This window comes from Egretta garzetta, unplaced genomic scaffold (assembly GCF_000687185.1).
Source record: "Egretta garzetta isolate BGI_Z169 unplaced genomic scaffold, ASM68718v1 scaffold573, whole genome shotgun sequence".
Classification (NCBI taxonomy): Eukaryota; Metazoa; Chordata; class Aves; order Pelecaniformes; family Ardeidae; genus Egretta; species Egretta garzetta.
In genome coordinates this window covers 1,579,015-1,592,797 of record NW_009259180.1, presented here as the reverse complement: position 1 = coordinate 1,592,797, position 13,783 = coordinate 1,579,015, and the positions used below count along the sequence as shown (strand labels likewise).

Here is a 13,783-nt window from a genome sequence, read left to right as displayed (position 1 = left end):
AATTCAAAATAATTTAATTCTTAGCATAGGTAATAGACTGATAAATACAGATTAGTGACATTTCAGGGGCTTTGGAATAATCGACTCCACAAATATATGACCGTTACCTATACACTTTTCTACAACCTGCATCATTTGAAGGCTATCTCTAGCCATTGTCAGACAGGTGTCTTCTGTGGTCCTTAGAAAGCTGTTAAAATTGAACAGCTTTGAATCACAGAACTTGATGTATCAGAAGACGGAATGTCAAAAGACTGAACTGCACCATTCATGAAAGAGAAATCAAAATTCTGTGACCCTTTAAAGGCTTTGTTAGTATTTTGAATTGTGTATTAGAACACAGCAAAAATTATGCATAAGTACAATCCCTGTTCATTGCTGTGTGGGCATTGGTTTCATGCTTCAGCAATGAAGCAATGTGCAAAAGGGCCTTATTTCAGGGAGAATTTTCTCAATGGCAGTGAAATAGACAGCGTAAATTCTTTTCCCTTTTGAAATGTCATCTATTGACAATTGTGACTGCTACTTGACTAAAAGTCCAGCAACACCAACACACAAGTGGAGACTAATTTTGGAACATTTTGTTTGTTATCCTTAATGTCATATGGTAACATGAATGTCTTTAATCCTGTTTTAAAGAGACAGCAGTAACTTCAGAAACTTCATACTTGAAGCATTTTGGTTACTGGAACAGAAAGAACTGTATTTTCAGTGTCATGAAAGAAGTGATAGAAAGATTGAATGGGAATATAGAAAGGAGCAGTAAAAAATATTTCAGATTTGTCTTTACTCTTAATGCAGCAATCAAAAAGCAGAGGTCCTACAGAGTTCTGCTTATAGGTTAAATGTGTTGTTCACCATGTGCTCATTCCTTCATTGAAACCTAGTCAATCCTCTTTTCCCCCACAGTTCAAAAGGTTGAAATGCACTGAACTTTGAATCTAGGAAACCGTTGTTAAGGGTGAGGAGTAGGGGAATTTTCAAGCTTCCAGTATTTGAGATTCATTGGTTTTGTTTCAATCTCCATTTCCTTGTTTTAGTAAAATATCTTTAAAAAAACATCAATGATGAATTAAAATCTCAGAAATTCCAAGTCATCTATCAAGAATAGGAATAATTTTCTTAGTTTTCATATTACTAGGCTGTATTTTTGCTAGTGTGGACTTTTGCTTGTGTGCCTTAAACTATAATGTAACAGTGACATATTTTTCTGTCGGGTCTGGTTCAGTGTAATGCACATGGTTTCATCTGTCTTTTCAGTAGAAAGAGTAAAGGTCTGAAGAAATCACAGATGATGGCTTCTGATGCTAGTCATATGCTGGAAGCAGCTTTGGAGCAGATGGATGACATCATTGCAGGTATAATAATGCTTTATTTTATACCAGACTATTTTGAGATTTAACTATGTTTGTCTTTTTCCCTCCTGAAATTTTCCTATTTGGTTTTTTACTTTTTAATTATTATTCTCAATTTATCAAGTTCTCTGTGACACAGAGACTTCTCTGGTTCAACAGTTATGTGAAGAAAATTTAAGGTAAAATAAAGGAAGAAAACTTGCAATTCCACCTCAGACATGTGAATATTGAAGTAAGAGAGATTTACTTTGCTCTAATGCTATATGGTACATTAAACACATCCTAATTCATGTGGTAACATCCCATATTTTATACATTAGTTTTTTGTTTCAGTGCATCTTTGAAAAAAGTTCTCACCAAGGCTTCCAGTTAGGTGGATAGTATATATCTGTATTTTACACGCACACACATACAGATATACATAAATATGTATATGTAAAAATATATACATAATTTTCTTTATTTATGATGTATATATTTAAAATAGCTTAGCTATTAATTACCTTCACAGCCTAATGAGTGCATATCTTTTTGTGGACATTTACATCCATATGTGGAGTTATGAATTTCTTTTTACACAGCTGTCCACTAGAAAGGCATATGATGCAAGATAGAATTTGCTGTCTTTTGGTGCTCTCATGGTAAGGCAATTAAAAAATTTTCTCTCAACATTACAGCATCCAAGAAGAGAAGGTAATTTATATGGTTAGGACTCTGTAGCCTTGGGGTTTGTGCTCACACAACATTCAGTATGAGCTCCTAAAAGAAGTATCTGGGTAGGGCCATGATCTCACTTGTGCACAATGAGAAAGTATTCACTAAAGCTTTATAAATTTAAATAGTGACACCCATGAAGTGCCTTCATCTTCTTTTTTTTCCCAAATGATGAAGATGACATCAGCTTTTTCTTGCTGCAGTTGTGCTGCTTCCTGCTCTTCTTGTAAAGCTTTCTATCCAGAGACTAATATGGAGCTTCAAATATTACCATCAGACTAGCCATGATTAGGCAGGAAGCCATCATCCAGGATTTTTAGTTTAAAGAATCTCTACATAATTTTTTTCTCATCCACATATGAGTCTTCACTTTATTCTAAATGTGCAAGCTTTAACAGACTGCTAAGATAGACAGAAATGTAAATGTGAATATGTGCTAGGTATAACTCTACAAACAACTTTTCACACAAATGGAATGAGTTCCAGGCAAATAGGAACATTTAGATACACATTACCTTCTCTTTTTGCTGAATGCAAAACCTTATTCAAACAAGATTTTAGCTAACAGAAGTTAATTGGGATTTTATTTTTTCACCTCTTACAAAACACATAAACAGAAAGACAGAGAGGCATCGGACTTCCCTCACATGTGTAAAGAGAGAACAAGAAAAGCAATTTCCAAACCATAATTCATAAACTAGGGAACTGAAATAATTTCTTAGCCATTGCAAACCTTGGGTTATGATCCTGGCTAGTGCTATAGAACAGCCAAAGTAATAATAAAAGCCCATGTCCCTTTAATTATGCTATAGAACCTGTGCTCATAAATCACCTGCATACATCTGGAAATTTTAACTCAATATCTCTCTTCTGTGATGATCTATACACAGCCCAGCACACATTGGTGATATCATGGATGCAGTGATGATTCCTTTCTTCAGAAAAATCAAGAGAAAGAAAAATGGACATATTCTATTTAAATTGATTTTCAGATTAGGCACTCACTTTCTTCCAGGAGTTGTCAGAGCTTTGTGGTATGTTTTCATTTGAAGGAAAGGGTTAGAAAACTTGATTTTGAGGATTTTCAGGTTTGTCATTCCATAGGATTTCATCTGCTTCAATCTTTTCTGCTAATAGATCGTGCTTCCAACATACCTCAAATTGTTCAGTATCTCCTCTTATGAGCAATAAAAGACCATGTATTCAACAAACAGGTCTATCGCCTTGCTTATCTGAGCAGTGCTATGTTTTGTTTAGAAAAAAATCTAGTTTTACGTGAAGATGCCATTTCATATTCCCTTCACGAAAGTTCTGCAGACTTACAGGTTGTATGGTTTTTCCACTGAGAGCATAATATTGCTACTCAGTAGCATTGCCATGAATGGAAGCTCTGAGGTGAGTCTAGTTCTGGGAAAGACTGTAGGTGTTTAGTGTTGGGTATTTTTTCCATGGTATGGAAAGATAGCCTTGTAATATGTGGCAAAACTGATTAAATGGCAATATATGACTGCCTAAGAAAATCACATACTACTTCTAGTTTTATGCTAGAAAAATAATTGAGGTTGGAAGCAAAGTTTGATTTTTTTTTTTTTGTTTTGATATTCTTTTCCTTTTCCCTACTCCCTTTTCAGATTGTTTGTGCTCATAACATTTTAGGGTTCAATCTTGATAAATAAGGAATACAGTCAAGCAGTTCCAGGATCCCAAACAACATCAACTTTTACTTCCTCACTTAGTTGCCATGATAGCAGAGACAGTGATACAGAGAAGCAAAGCAAAATATGGAAGAAATATTCTGTGTGAATCAGCAGATTGCACGTCCCATTCACAGCTGTTTTGTAGTGGTGTTGGTGCCCAAGCTCTAAATCAAAGACATTCAGGCATGCTAGTGGTATGTAGAGTTTGTTTCCACAGTGCATGGATAGGTCACGAGCAAATTGGCTGCCGCTTCGAGAGAGTTGAATTTATGATTTCACATTACATTTTTAGTATAATGTCCACTGATATTCAATATAATATGGAAAAGGAAAACAGGCTTACGTAAAGATATCTAATGGTAAAAGAACCAAGATATTTCCTAGACAATGCAACTGTCAAGTCTCATCAATGTTAATTGAATACTTCCCATATGATTTTGGAATTGTATCTACCTGTATCAATAAAAAAAATAGTGCTTTATTCCTTTACTTATTTTTAGTTATAACATAAAATAAAAGTTCAGTTGGGTGTGTAGGCTGTTTACCTTATTTATTTATTTATTTTTTATTTTCCATTACTGGAAATAGATAAGACATTTGAAGACAGATTGAGTTAAGTCTATTCTGGTTGTTCTCCTCTAGCTAATGTTCTGTGTGTTCCAGAACTGTTTCTTGAATATTCTGGTATGATTGAAGGACCAGATATATCTGCTGGAGCCATTTGGATACAGTTATTATCCCAATTCTTCTCAAATTGAGGAACATAGTAATTATTCGAGTTTGATTCTCTGTAATTCAATCTAGTAAGCTTCTGTATGCAATTTGACCAGGGACTGGAAAATGGGAATGTTCTCTTGTCCCGTATGGCGAGAGAACAAATAAGGTGGGAAACTCCAGGAGGAGGGCTGGAGAACTGTCATGAAACAAAACAGAACTGAGTCTTTTAACTGCACATTTATATATACTGTATTATGCAAATATTGGAAAAATCAACTGTGCAAATGTAGCTGCTCTTAGAGTAGACTGGTAACAGTAAAAAAATCAACTCTTCAGAGCTTGTTGTATTTTGGTTCACTGTATCCAGATTCTGTGGTTATCTCTAGGCAGCACTGGATTCAAAGACTAAGGCTAAACTTCATGCCTGTTGGAAACTTAAGTAGCTGATGAAAAAGGTGTTTCCTTTGGAATGGGGCCTGAGTGGGTACTAGGAGAACTATGTTCTTCTCTTGGCCTCAGATACTTTGCTTTAGGCACAAAATGAGCATTAATCACTCTTTTAGAGAAGTGAGAAGTCCAGAGATGTGTAACTTGGCATTGGTTATTTTTTAAACTTGAGTAGATGTGTATATATACGCATGCAAACCCAGCATTCTCTCTGTTTAATGAGAAAACGGTCCTGATGTCTTTTATTAGCTGTAGTTACTATTAAAATATTAGATTGTGGTCTTGTCCTGTAAGGTAGGAACTGAGCATGTAAATACATATTACAAATATTGACAGTTTTGCGGTCCTACTTTTAGCCTTCTAATTTTAAAAGTTATGTCCTTAGTCCAAATGTTAACATAGCTCATACATGATTCTGATTAATCCAAATAAAAAGTCTCACTGTAGACTGTGCATCTCAGCGCAATACAAAATGTATTGGTGTTTAGAGTGCATGAGGGTAGGATTGTGAAGCAAGATTAACAAATTGAATTTCATTGGGCTTGATCAAATTTGACAGATAGGTCAATGTTCCTAAGTCTTTTATGCTTCAGTACATCTGTACTGATAACCCACCCTCATAGCTATATAAATTAGGCATGCTAAATGGTTAGCCTTATTTGACTAAAATAGCAAAAAGGGCTAATGTGATTGTCAATGAACATTACTTATCCATTAGCTAGAATGACTTGCACTCCAAACAGAGGCTTTCTGTAAAGAAAGCACCCATATGTCAGATCTGTCCATGAATTCTTTGAGGTGTATGACACTGGCGTTGCTTCCCTCTGAGGTTTGACCAAGTCATTACTTTCCCTCTTATTCAGCTTGTACCCATTTATTAAAACGTGTTTCTTTTATAGGACTATTGATTTTTATTATTTTTCTTTGCAATATATCCTAATGAATTAAAATAACTTTTATTTTACTTTTATATCAAACTGCCTCTCTCTGCCAACAGTCTGGAAATCTATTACTTCCTTTTGTGAATAATGCCCATAATTGTAAGATCTAAAAACTCCCCTCACAATATTACAGTCTGCTGCAGCTCCAGAGACTCTTCAAATTCACCAAGTAATCAGTGTAATTATTGTGCTTCCTCTTAACCAGAGCTCCTGCAATTATTCCTTACTGAAAAATGAGAAAGTTAAATGTGTTATCACATGAGTGTGTACTGATATTAACGGATTAAACTGAAAGATTAAAAAATAGAGATAATTTAAAAGTTTGTCAAGAAGTTGTCCAAGAAGTATGCATGTTTAAATTCCCTTCTCTTGAGGTGGCAGAACACTTGTGTTCATTTCACTGCTTTGGCTGTGTGCTACAAACAGAATCACTTCCCACACCCTTGCTGAAAAGGGAGCCTTTAGAGGAAATGATACTTAAGAGATGAACGAGATTTTAATCCAAGTTTCATATATTTTCCTCAGGGGATCTATTTTCCAGAATTTGAAGGAGGACCTGTTTATGGGGGGTGGGGTGGGTTTTTTATTTCTTTTGTTCTGTTAGTGTTCTTCCCCAGCATAATTTTACTATGAAAACAATAGAGTTCAAGTTCCAGAGCTATGCTATGTTCCTGGATGTGTTAGATTACTAAATCACCTCTAGTTAAGTGACTTGAACCGGAATTAAAAATGCAGGAGTGGACAAAAAAATACTAACACATTAATTTGAACCCCTTTGGATGAATTTTAGGTTTTGTGGAATAAGGTTTTCACTGAGTTCCTACACAAATAATAGGAAATCGAAATATTTCTTAGCGATCTCATCATTTACCCATGGATAGTCATATAAGTCATCACAAGATTCATTCAGAATGTAAGGACTAGTCTCACAGTACTTTTAAGTGAAGATGATGGACAACTCTGTTCTCTTCATAAGGGATTGAAATTGTCCAGACCAGACAAGAGAGCACTTAATCCTATTTTTTGTGATGTATGTTGGGTGGGGTGGGTGAGTCTTATCTGAAATACACGCTGGGTGACATGCAGCTGATGGGCAGTATGAACCTCTTGTGGTTGTGTAGAATGACTAGAGAATAGCTTCTTTTTTTTTTTTTTCAATTTGTGTACTTCCAAATGGCTTTATATTTTTATCACTTACATCCTATTCAAGGTTCACAGTGTTTTCAAATTCAAAATTTAGTTTCTATAGTAAAGGTGTATAACTTTTTATAATTTTAATACAGAGGTATTTAGAATTTCATTTTAGAGCACTGAACTGACACAGACTATAGTTGAAATAATGATGAGAGAAATAGAATAATTTAAATAATGAGCAATTTCTTTCATTATAGGTCAGAGTAATTGAACAGCAACAGCTGCAGTGGTTTTCTTGTATTTTCTAAATAAATTGTAATTGTGTTAATAGGCTGCGCTTCAGTTATGATTAGTGTATTTCTTTTTTATTTTCTGTTCTTCAATCAATAATTTAGACTTTTTTCTGAACAAAATAATTATCTACAGCACTTTTTTATCTTGTTGCTACTATGCATTAATTTAACATTTGTGAAGTTGTACTATAAAAGATACTATAGTGGCTTTTTGAAATCATTAGCTAGAGCATATTTATGCATAGATCTTATAGCAATGTAGATATGAAAAAGGAAATTAAATAATAAATTACTTGAAATCAGGTCTTTGATAAAGAAATATATATCTTCCTGTCATAATAGTTCCAAAAAATTATGTGTCAAGAATATTATGAGGGGAAAAAAGATAAAAAAATGTGACCTTTAACCATCCTGGATATTAAAGGGGAAAATAGAAAAACATAACACAAATATTTAGGGTTTATAATTTGCAGTTGATGTTTATCTTTAGTTTATAACGCTTCTTAGAGTTTGTAGGATGCTGACATTTAGCTTCAGATACTGAAGTTCAGAAAAGCTAATTAGTTAATTCCTTAGATGTCATCCACAATAACAGCTTTATAACAATTTAACATCTTTTAAAACTTTAAAAATGTAGCAGTTCATTAAATAGAATTTATTTAATCCACAATTTTTCAAATCAGCTATCTGTGGTCTTTCTTTCAGGTTTGTTAACAACATCTAAGTTGTGGCCTCACAAACTGCGCACACTCTTACACCATTACAGCCACTCGATACTATATTTTGTAGGGGCTTTACATATGCCGTAGCCTTCAAGTTAAGACCTTGCATAATTGTTTAGGTGCAGTTTTGATCTGTGTTTTAAAACCATGTGAAAATCATGGCAACTTGCATGATGATTGCACATGTGCAGCATTGTCTACTCATTCCTTACCCAGGGTTGCCAGAGCAACCTGAAGTTTGGAATTTCCTCAATTTTGAGTGCTTAACCTTGCAAGAGGTCATTTTAGCTATTTGGGATACTGTCCCTAAACATGCTTCCCATACTTTCACTATCCTAAGTATATTTTCTCACAGATAGTGGGGGTCTGAGCACAAGAGAGAGAAAAGACTCTCTCAATCTTGTTTGTAGTAAAGATGGATTCCCTCTGTAAACAGGACAGTACTACAGAATATTATGGAGCTGAAAGCATTGAGAACTTGTTTTCTAGAAACACTTAATGATCTTTTACAAAAATAGATGTCTAAAAATGTTTTGTATAAGACAAAAATGTCCTTAGAAAGTCCAAGTAAAACAGTGATTTACTGATCAACTTGGTCTTTTAGTTCCCTTGCGCGTGTTCCTGCCTTTCCAGCAAAACAACAAAATTAGGAGTTTTCTTGAAAATAAGAGTTAAAACTAATTCAAAATGGAGAAATCTTTGCAATTGGAATATGCTACTTTAAATTCCTTATCTCTGACTATAGATAAACAGTTCTGTCAGTATAAAACAACAAAAATATAGTCATGACCTAGACACCTACCTGAACTTACCAAAAATGCAGTACCACATTTTGTTTATGCAAAACAAAATCTATACATCATAGGTATTTGTATTAAGTTTTGAAAAAGGATGGAAAAGAAACAGGAATGTTAATAACTGCAGAATCAGTATGTAGCAAAGAAAGGCAATTAAACCATGATGGCCATAACTCTGTAGGATTAAAAATCTGAGACACAAAGGTTCTTTTGTGTTTTCTATGATGTGATCTGATTTCAGTACGAGTCACTGAGTTGCTTAACAGTGAACAGTTATCTAAGATGTAAATTTAAACAAGTTTTATGAAACATAGGATTTCTTTAAATTCAAAATCATAGCTTCTCAACTTCCTATTTTAAGGCAATGAAATTGATTTTGAAGTCTTTTTAAAAATCAAAATTGTAATTTTTATAAAACAAGATGCCTTTATTTCCTCACAAACTGAATGCTCTTATTTTCCCTATTCTTTGAAAGAGATTAATTTTTTTTCATTAAACAGTATTCATGCTAGCAGTAGATTACTACTTCTTACTACAATTATGGATTTTGTACTAAAAGATGTATTTGTTGTCTCACAACACTGTTTTAATTAGACTACTGGTTTCACCGGCTCTAAATACACATCTCCATCATAGCTGCATAATCCATCTTCCTTTTTTCACCAGCTGTAAGGCTGCTTAGCTTGTGTTTCTGGATAGGAGAGATCTTTTTGTTGTAGTTGTGTATACAGTACCTAATGTGCTGCACATCACAGCTTAGAGCCTATAAGCATGTAAAAGGAAAAAGGTTGAGTTAATTACATAGACAATTTGCATAAGAAATTATAGACAGTTCTTGAAAATTGTCTCAAGGTTTCCATGTGTTCTTGTGAATAAAGCTCAGTTGAAAATCATCCAAGCTGCATGAAACTTGCATCTGAATGTGGTCATTAATGTTTCTAGGCTTGGAAATTTTTTCCTAGGGCTTCCTGCTAGTCCAGCTTAACAGTTACTGTTCCCTGTAGTTAAAGATCTAAAAGCAGAGACTTCAGGAGAAGCTAATATGAGCTATGACTCAAAACATACCATTTGAGATGTATTTTGCATTACAGTATTAGAAGAAAGGATTATGTGAGCTACCTCTTCAGTCCTTTGACAGAAGGCTTAGGAACGAGGAGGCTGAATTATGTCCCATCCAGACCTTACTACTAGTTTATATAAATTAATGTTTTCAACGCTATCTTCAGGAGAGAAAGAGACTTCTGCTTCAAAGAAAATTACACTTTGTAGTCTTGAAGGAGAGAGGAAGAACTTGGACAACCTATATGCTCATTGAGTAAGACTCAGGTAAAAAAAAGTTCTCTAGCAGTTTAATGATTGACTCAAAGGCCAGAGAAAATGTATGTTTGTAATTTTATTCTAACCACTGTTGGTCAGATATCAAAACTGTTACCCCTGAGTATTTCAGCTTTATAGGAAGTCATCCTTACCCCAGCGTAGAAGTAGCTTTTGGGTTTTGTTGTGGGGCTTTTGTTGGGTTTTGCTGTTTTCTGGGCTAAAGGGGTCAGCAGTTTTAGGACAATCTCTTTTAACCACTGATGGTTGACTCGTGTGTTACCAGAATTTTTTTTTCTGAAACTCGGCCAGTTTTAGAGTGAAAATACCTAGATAATAAGGATGAACTTGGAGGATCTGAAGTTAAGATGCAAGGAAAAGAGAGAGATCTGCTGAGAGCAACACAAGTTGAATGATAAATGAATGTATACAATATAAGCTGAGGAGAGTAGATTTTCAAACTGGCAAGGCTTTCTGCTTCTTACTTTACTCCTGCTTAGTAACTTATTGTTGCAGGCCACTGGTAGTACTGTTTTCTGAATAAGTTATGTATTTGCCCAAAAGGCATGTTTCTTTGAAGCCATTCAGCTAATTGCAAGGAACTTTGAGCTAAAAATGTGCTTGCATGGTCAGGGTGTAGGAAATGCGAACTTAAAAGTTTTTTCCTTTTTTTTGTTACTTTTATTATTCTTTCTACCATATACATATAGTGCAGCAACGTTTAACCTCCTTCATCCACTGTCTGTACATGGAAGCCAGAATCGAGCTGCTTGGAATGTCTTAGTTCCAGTACTTTTTCTTCCCTTTCTTTCTTTTTTTCCTGCTCCTCTAAGGTGGACATTGGTGATGATTGATTGTGTTCCAGTAGTGCACTAGGAAACCATGGTGTTGAGTATTCTATAAACATAATGACAAAAGATTCCTGTGTCCTGTTTACCCCTGGAAAAAATGAGGCACAGGAAGACTGTGACTTGCTCAAGGCTATACAAAATGAGTCTTTTTGCAAGAGTTCAAAATTGCACTTATTTTTCCTGAGTATGTATAAATTTCTCGTGCTTGAACCACATTCTTCACCACTTCCATTATCTATAATAAAGCTACAGACAAATTAATTGCTGTTAATGGTAGAGTATACTGGTAACACATAGTGTTCTGTTTGCACTGTGGCATCTCTTTTTTTGCATCAATCTGCAAGGATCGTCTGGTGCTAAAACTTAATGTTCTTTGCAGCAGGATGATGTGAAAAGGTTTAGACTAATGCAAAGAAATGCAATTATTTGCTCCTATGCACTTTTACTTCTGTTTTTCAGGGTGTGTACTTGTCTTTCTGGTGAGCAGCCTGTATCCTACTTAATATGAAACTACATGGAAAGCAAATAAGAGAAGCAAGCCTGTGATTCATTTGCGTTTAAGCAGTAAAACAGGAAGCTTTCTGAATTAAAATGCTGAGTTGACCTCTGCATTTCTGCATTTCTTTACCTAGTATAAAGTGCATTAGTTGTTGTGTTCAGAGGAATTCTTCATTTTGCATTTCAGCCAGGAGAATAAAAGGTACTACAGTAGCAACCCGCAGCAAACCAGTTTAAAAATAATTTCACAGAGGAGAAGTGTATGTGTGTATTTGATGGGGAGGTGTGAAGGGTCATGTTCTCTTAGTGATGCACTGAGATCTGTGGGTAGTTCCTGTTCCAGACACAGTGAGTTACCCATTGGAGGGCTTTGTAACTTCTGTTGAGTACTCTGGCCCCTATGCAGCAAATCAAAGCACTTTTAAGTTCTTGCTTAATATTTGTGAACCTGGTGACTTAAAATTAGTGGAATTTTGATTGCTGAAAGCTAAATCTTATGCCCTGTATTCTTGGCATGATAATGGTACAGATACGGTTTGGGGGTTTGTTTGTCTTTCTGAAGGTATCAGGCATGGGTACATTCTTCTCTCACCATTGCCTGCTTCTTGAAGTCTAAATACAAATCATGAATAGTACTGATACATATTATATATACATAATTTCTTTCTTGGATAATAACCTCAGTTGAAAGATTTAAAATTATGAATGAAATCTTTCAATCTTTTACTTCCTTCATTTCACTTTAGTTGGTATTAATCAGAGAGATGGTTTTTCCTTTCAAGGTTTAACAGAACTATTGCATAGAAGAATTTACAGACAGTTCACTTGTAAGATCATTATATCTTTATTTATGTAAGCAAATAAATACTGTGCTGTTTACTATTATTAGCTAAGAAAATTTTGAAATATCTTTATTGTCTTCTGCAGTTTAAAATCCAGTATTATTTATTCTCAAAATGAACTCCCAGTCATAAGTATGGGGTAAGTCATAAGTATGGGGTAAGTCATAAGATGTGCCAACTTCTGTGTGTTGTTAGGTAGGTCAGGGAATATGAGTTTGCCATAAGGATGTCTTTGACGATTTTAATTTGTTGCATCTCTTTTTGTTAGCAGTTAATAGAAAAGTATTCTGGCTTCTTTATTTTTTATTTCATGCAAGCTTAAATGGAGGAGAACTTGAGGCAGGAAAGGGAACAGTAAGAAAAAAAACCTGAAAATTCTTAAATTGACTTTGTCTCAATCACTAGACGTCAAGCTGATGTTCTTTCCCAGTAAAAGCACGTTACCACCTTCCAAATGTCCTTACACAGGACAGGACTGTCCTCAAGACCACCTTGTAATCTTACAACTATGGAAACTTGGCACGTGTGCCTTACACATGGACACAGTTCTTGAGAGTTCTGAGAAGTTATGACCTTCCACTGCTGTGTAAAATGTGAGGCTTTGAGGATGCTTAGAATTCTGCCAGTCCGAACAGTCAGTTGAAGAGCCTGGGATAACTGAAGCACGCATATGGAGTATGTGCAGTCTTGGGAAATCATATAACATATAATTCCTGTCTGGCCCTGCCTGTGCTCCAGCACTTGAGAATTTTTACCTTTATGGAACTGTTTCTTAAGGGTGACAGTTTTTTCACTTGCCAAGATTAAAGAGTGTGCATTTATGGTTTTTTTCCTAGTATTTTGATAGAGGCAAATCAAATAAAGGCATGCCAAAATGTGTGACTTTCACTGTCACTGAATTTCCCACAGATTTTAAAATTATTTTCTGTAGAAGGTAGATGTTACTTGTAACATTGTAACCATGCTAATCTAAGGATGGAGGCAAGATGTGATATGTAGGTGAGGCATTTAGAATGGTGAGGGAAGATGTCACCAATACTGTCCTCAAGCAAGTTACAGTGGTTTGTATGGTATGGCTGTGTATTTGGCTGTATAAACTAACTACCTAATATAATTAACTGAACTCCTGAACAATTGTTTTAAATCTGTGTTTAGCTTAAGGATTACGGCTTTTATTTCACACCTGTAGTATTTGTTATGGCCCTGAAAGTTTGTGTAGTTTTGTTTGGATTGCGTGGATTTTTGTTTGTTTCTCTCTTGTCTGTATATAGAAATTCATACAAATAACATAAAGAATGCTCCATTAAGTTTTCCCATTCCATATCTATTCTAAACTGTCAGTTCACTGAGCAGGTAGCTACCAAAGCTGGTTATGAAATAACTTTGGATACTGTCTGCTTTTCTGGTGTGAAAAGTACTTGCAAATCAAAAAGACAGAAAAATTTAGCATGGAGTTTTCCA

At 34.9% G+C, this 13,783-nt stretch overlaps 1 protein-coding gene across 1 annotated transcript in view; it reads left to right on the top strand.

Moving 5' to 3' along the window:
* The first annotated feature begins 1,291 nt into the window (after window positions 1-1,291).
* PPFIBP2 (PPFIA binding protein 2) overlaps window positions 1,292-13,783 on the top strand; it is an 82,872-nt gene continuing 70,380 nt past the window's right edge. Inside the window, exon 1 of the mRNA XM_035891251.1 lies at window positions 1,292-1,358. Coding sequence (XP_035747144.1) covers window positions 1,292-1,358 — 67 coding nt within the window. The remainder of the gene's footprint in view (window positions 1,359-13,783) is intronic.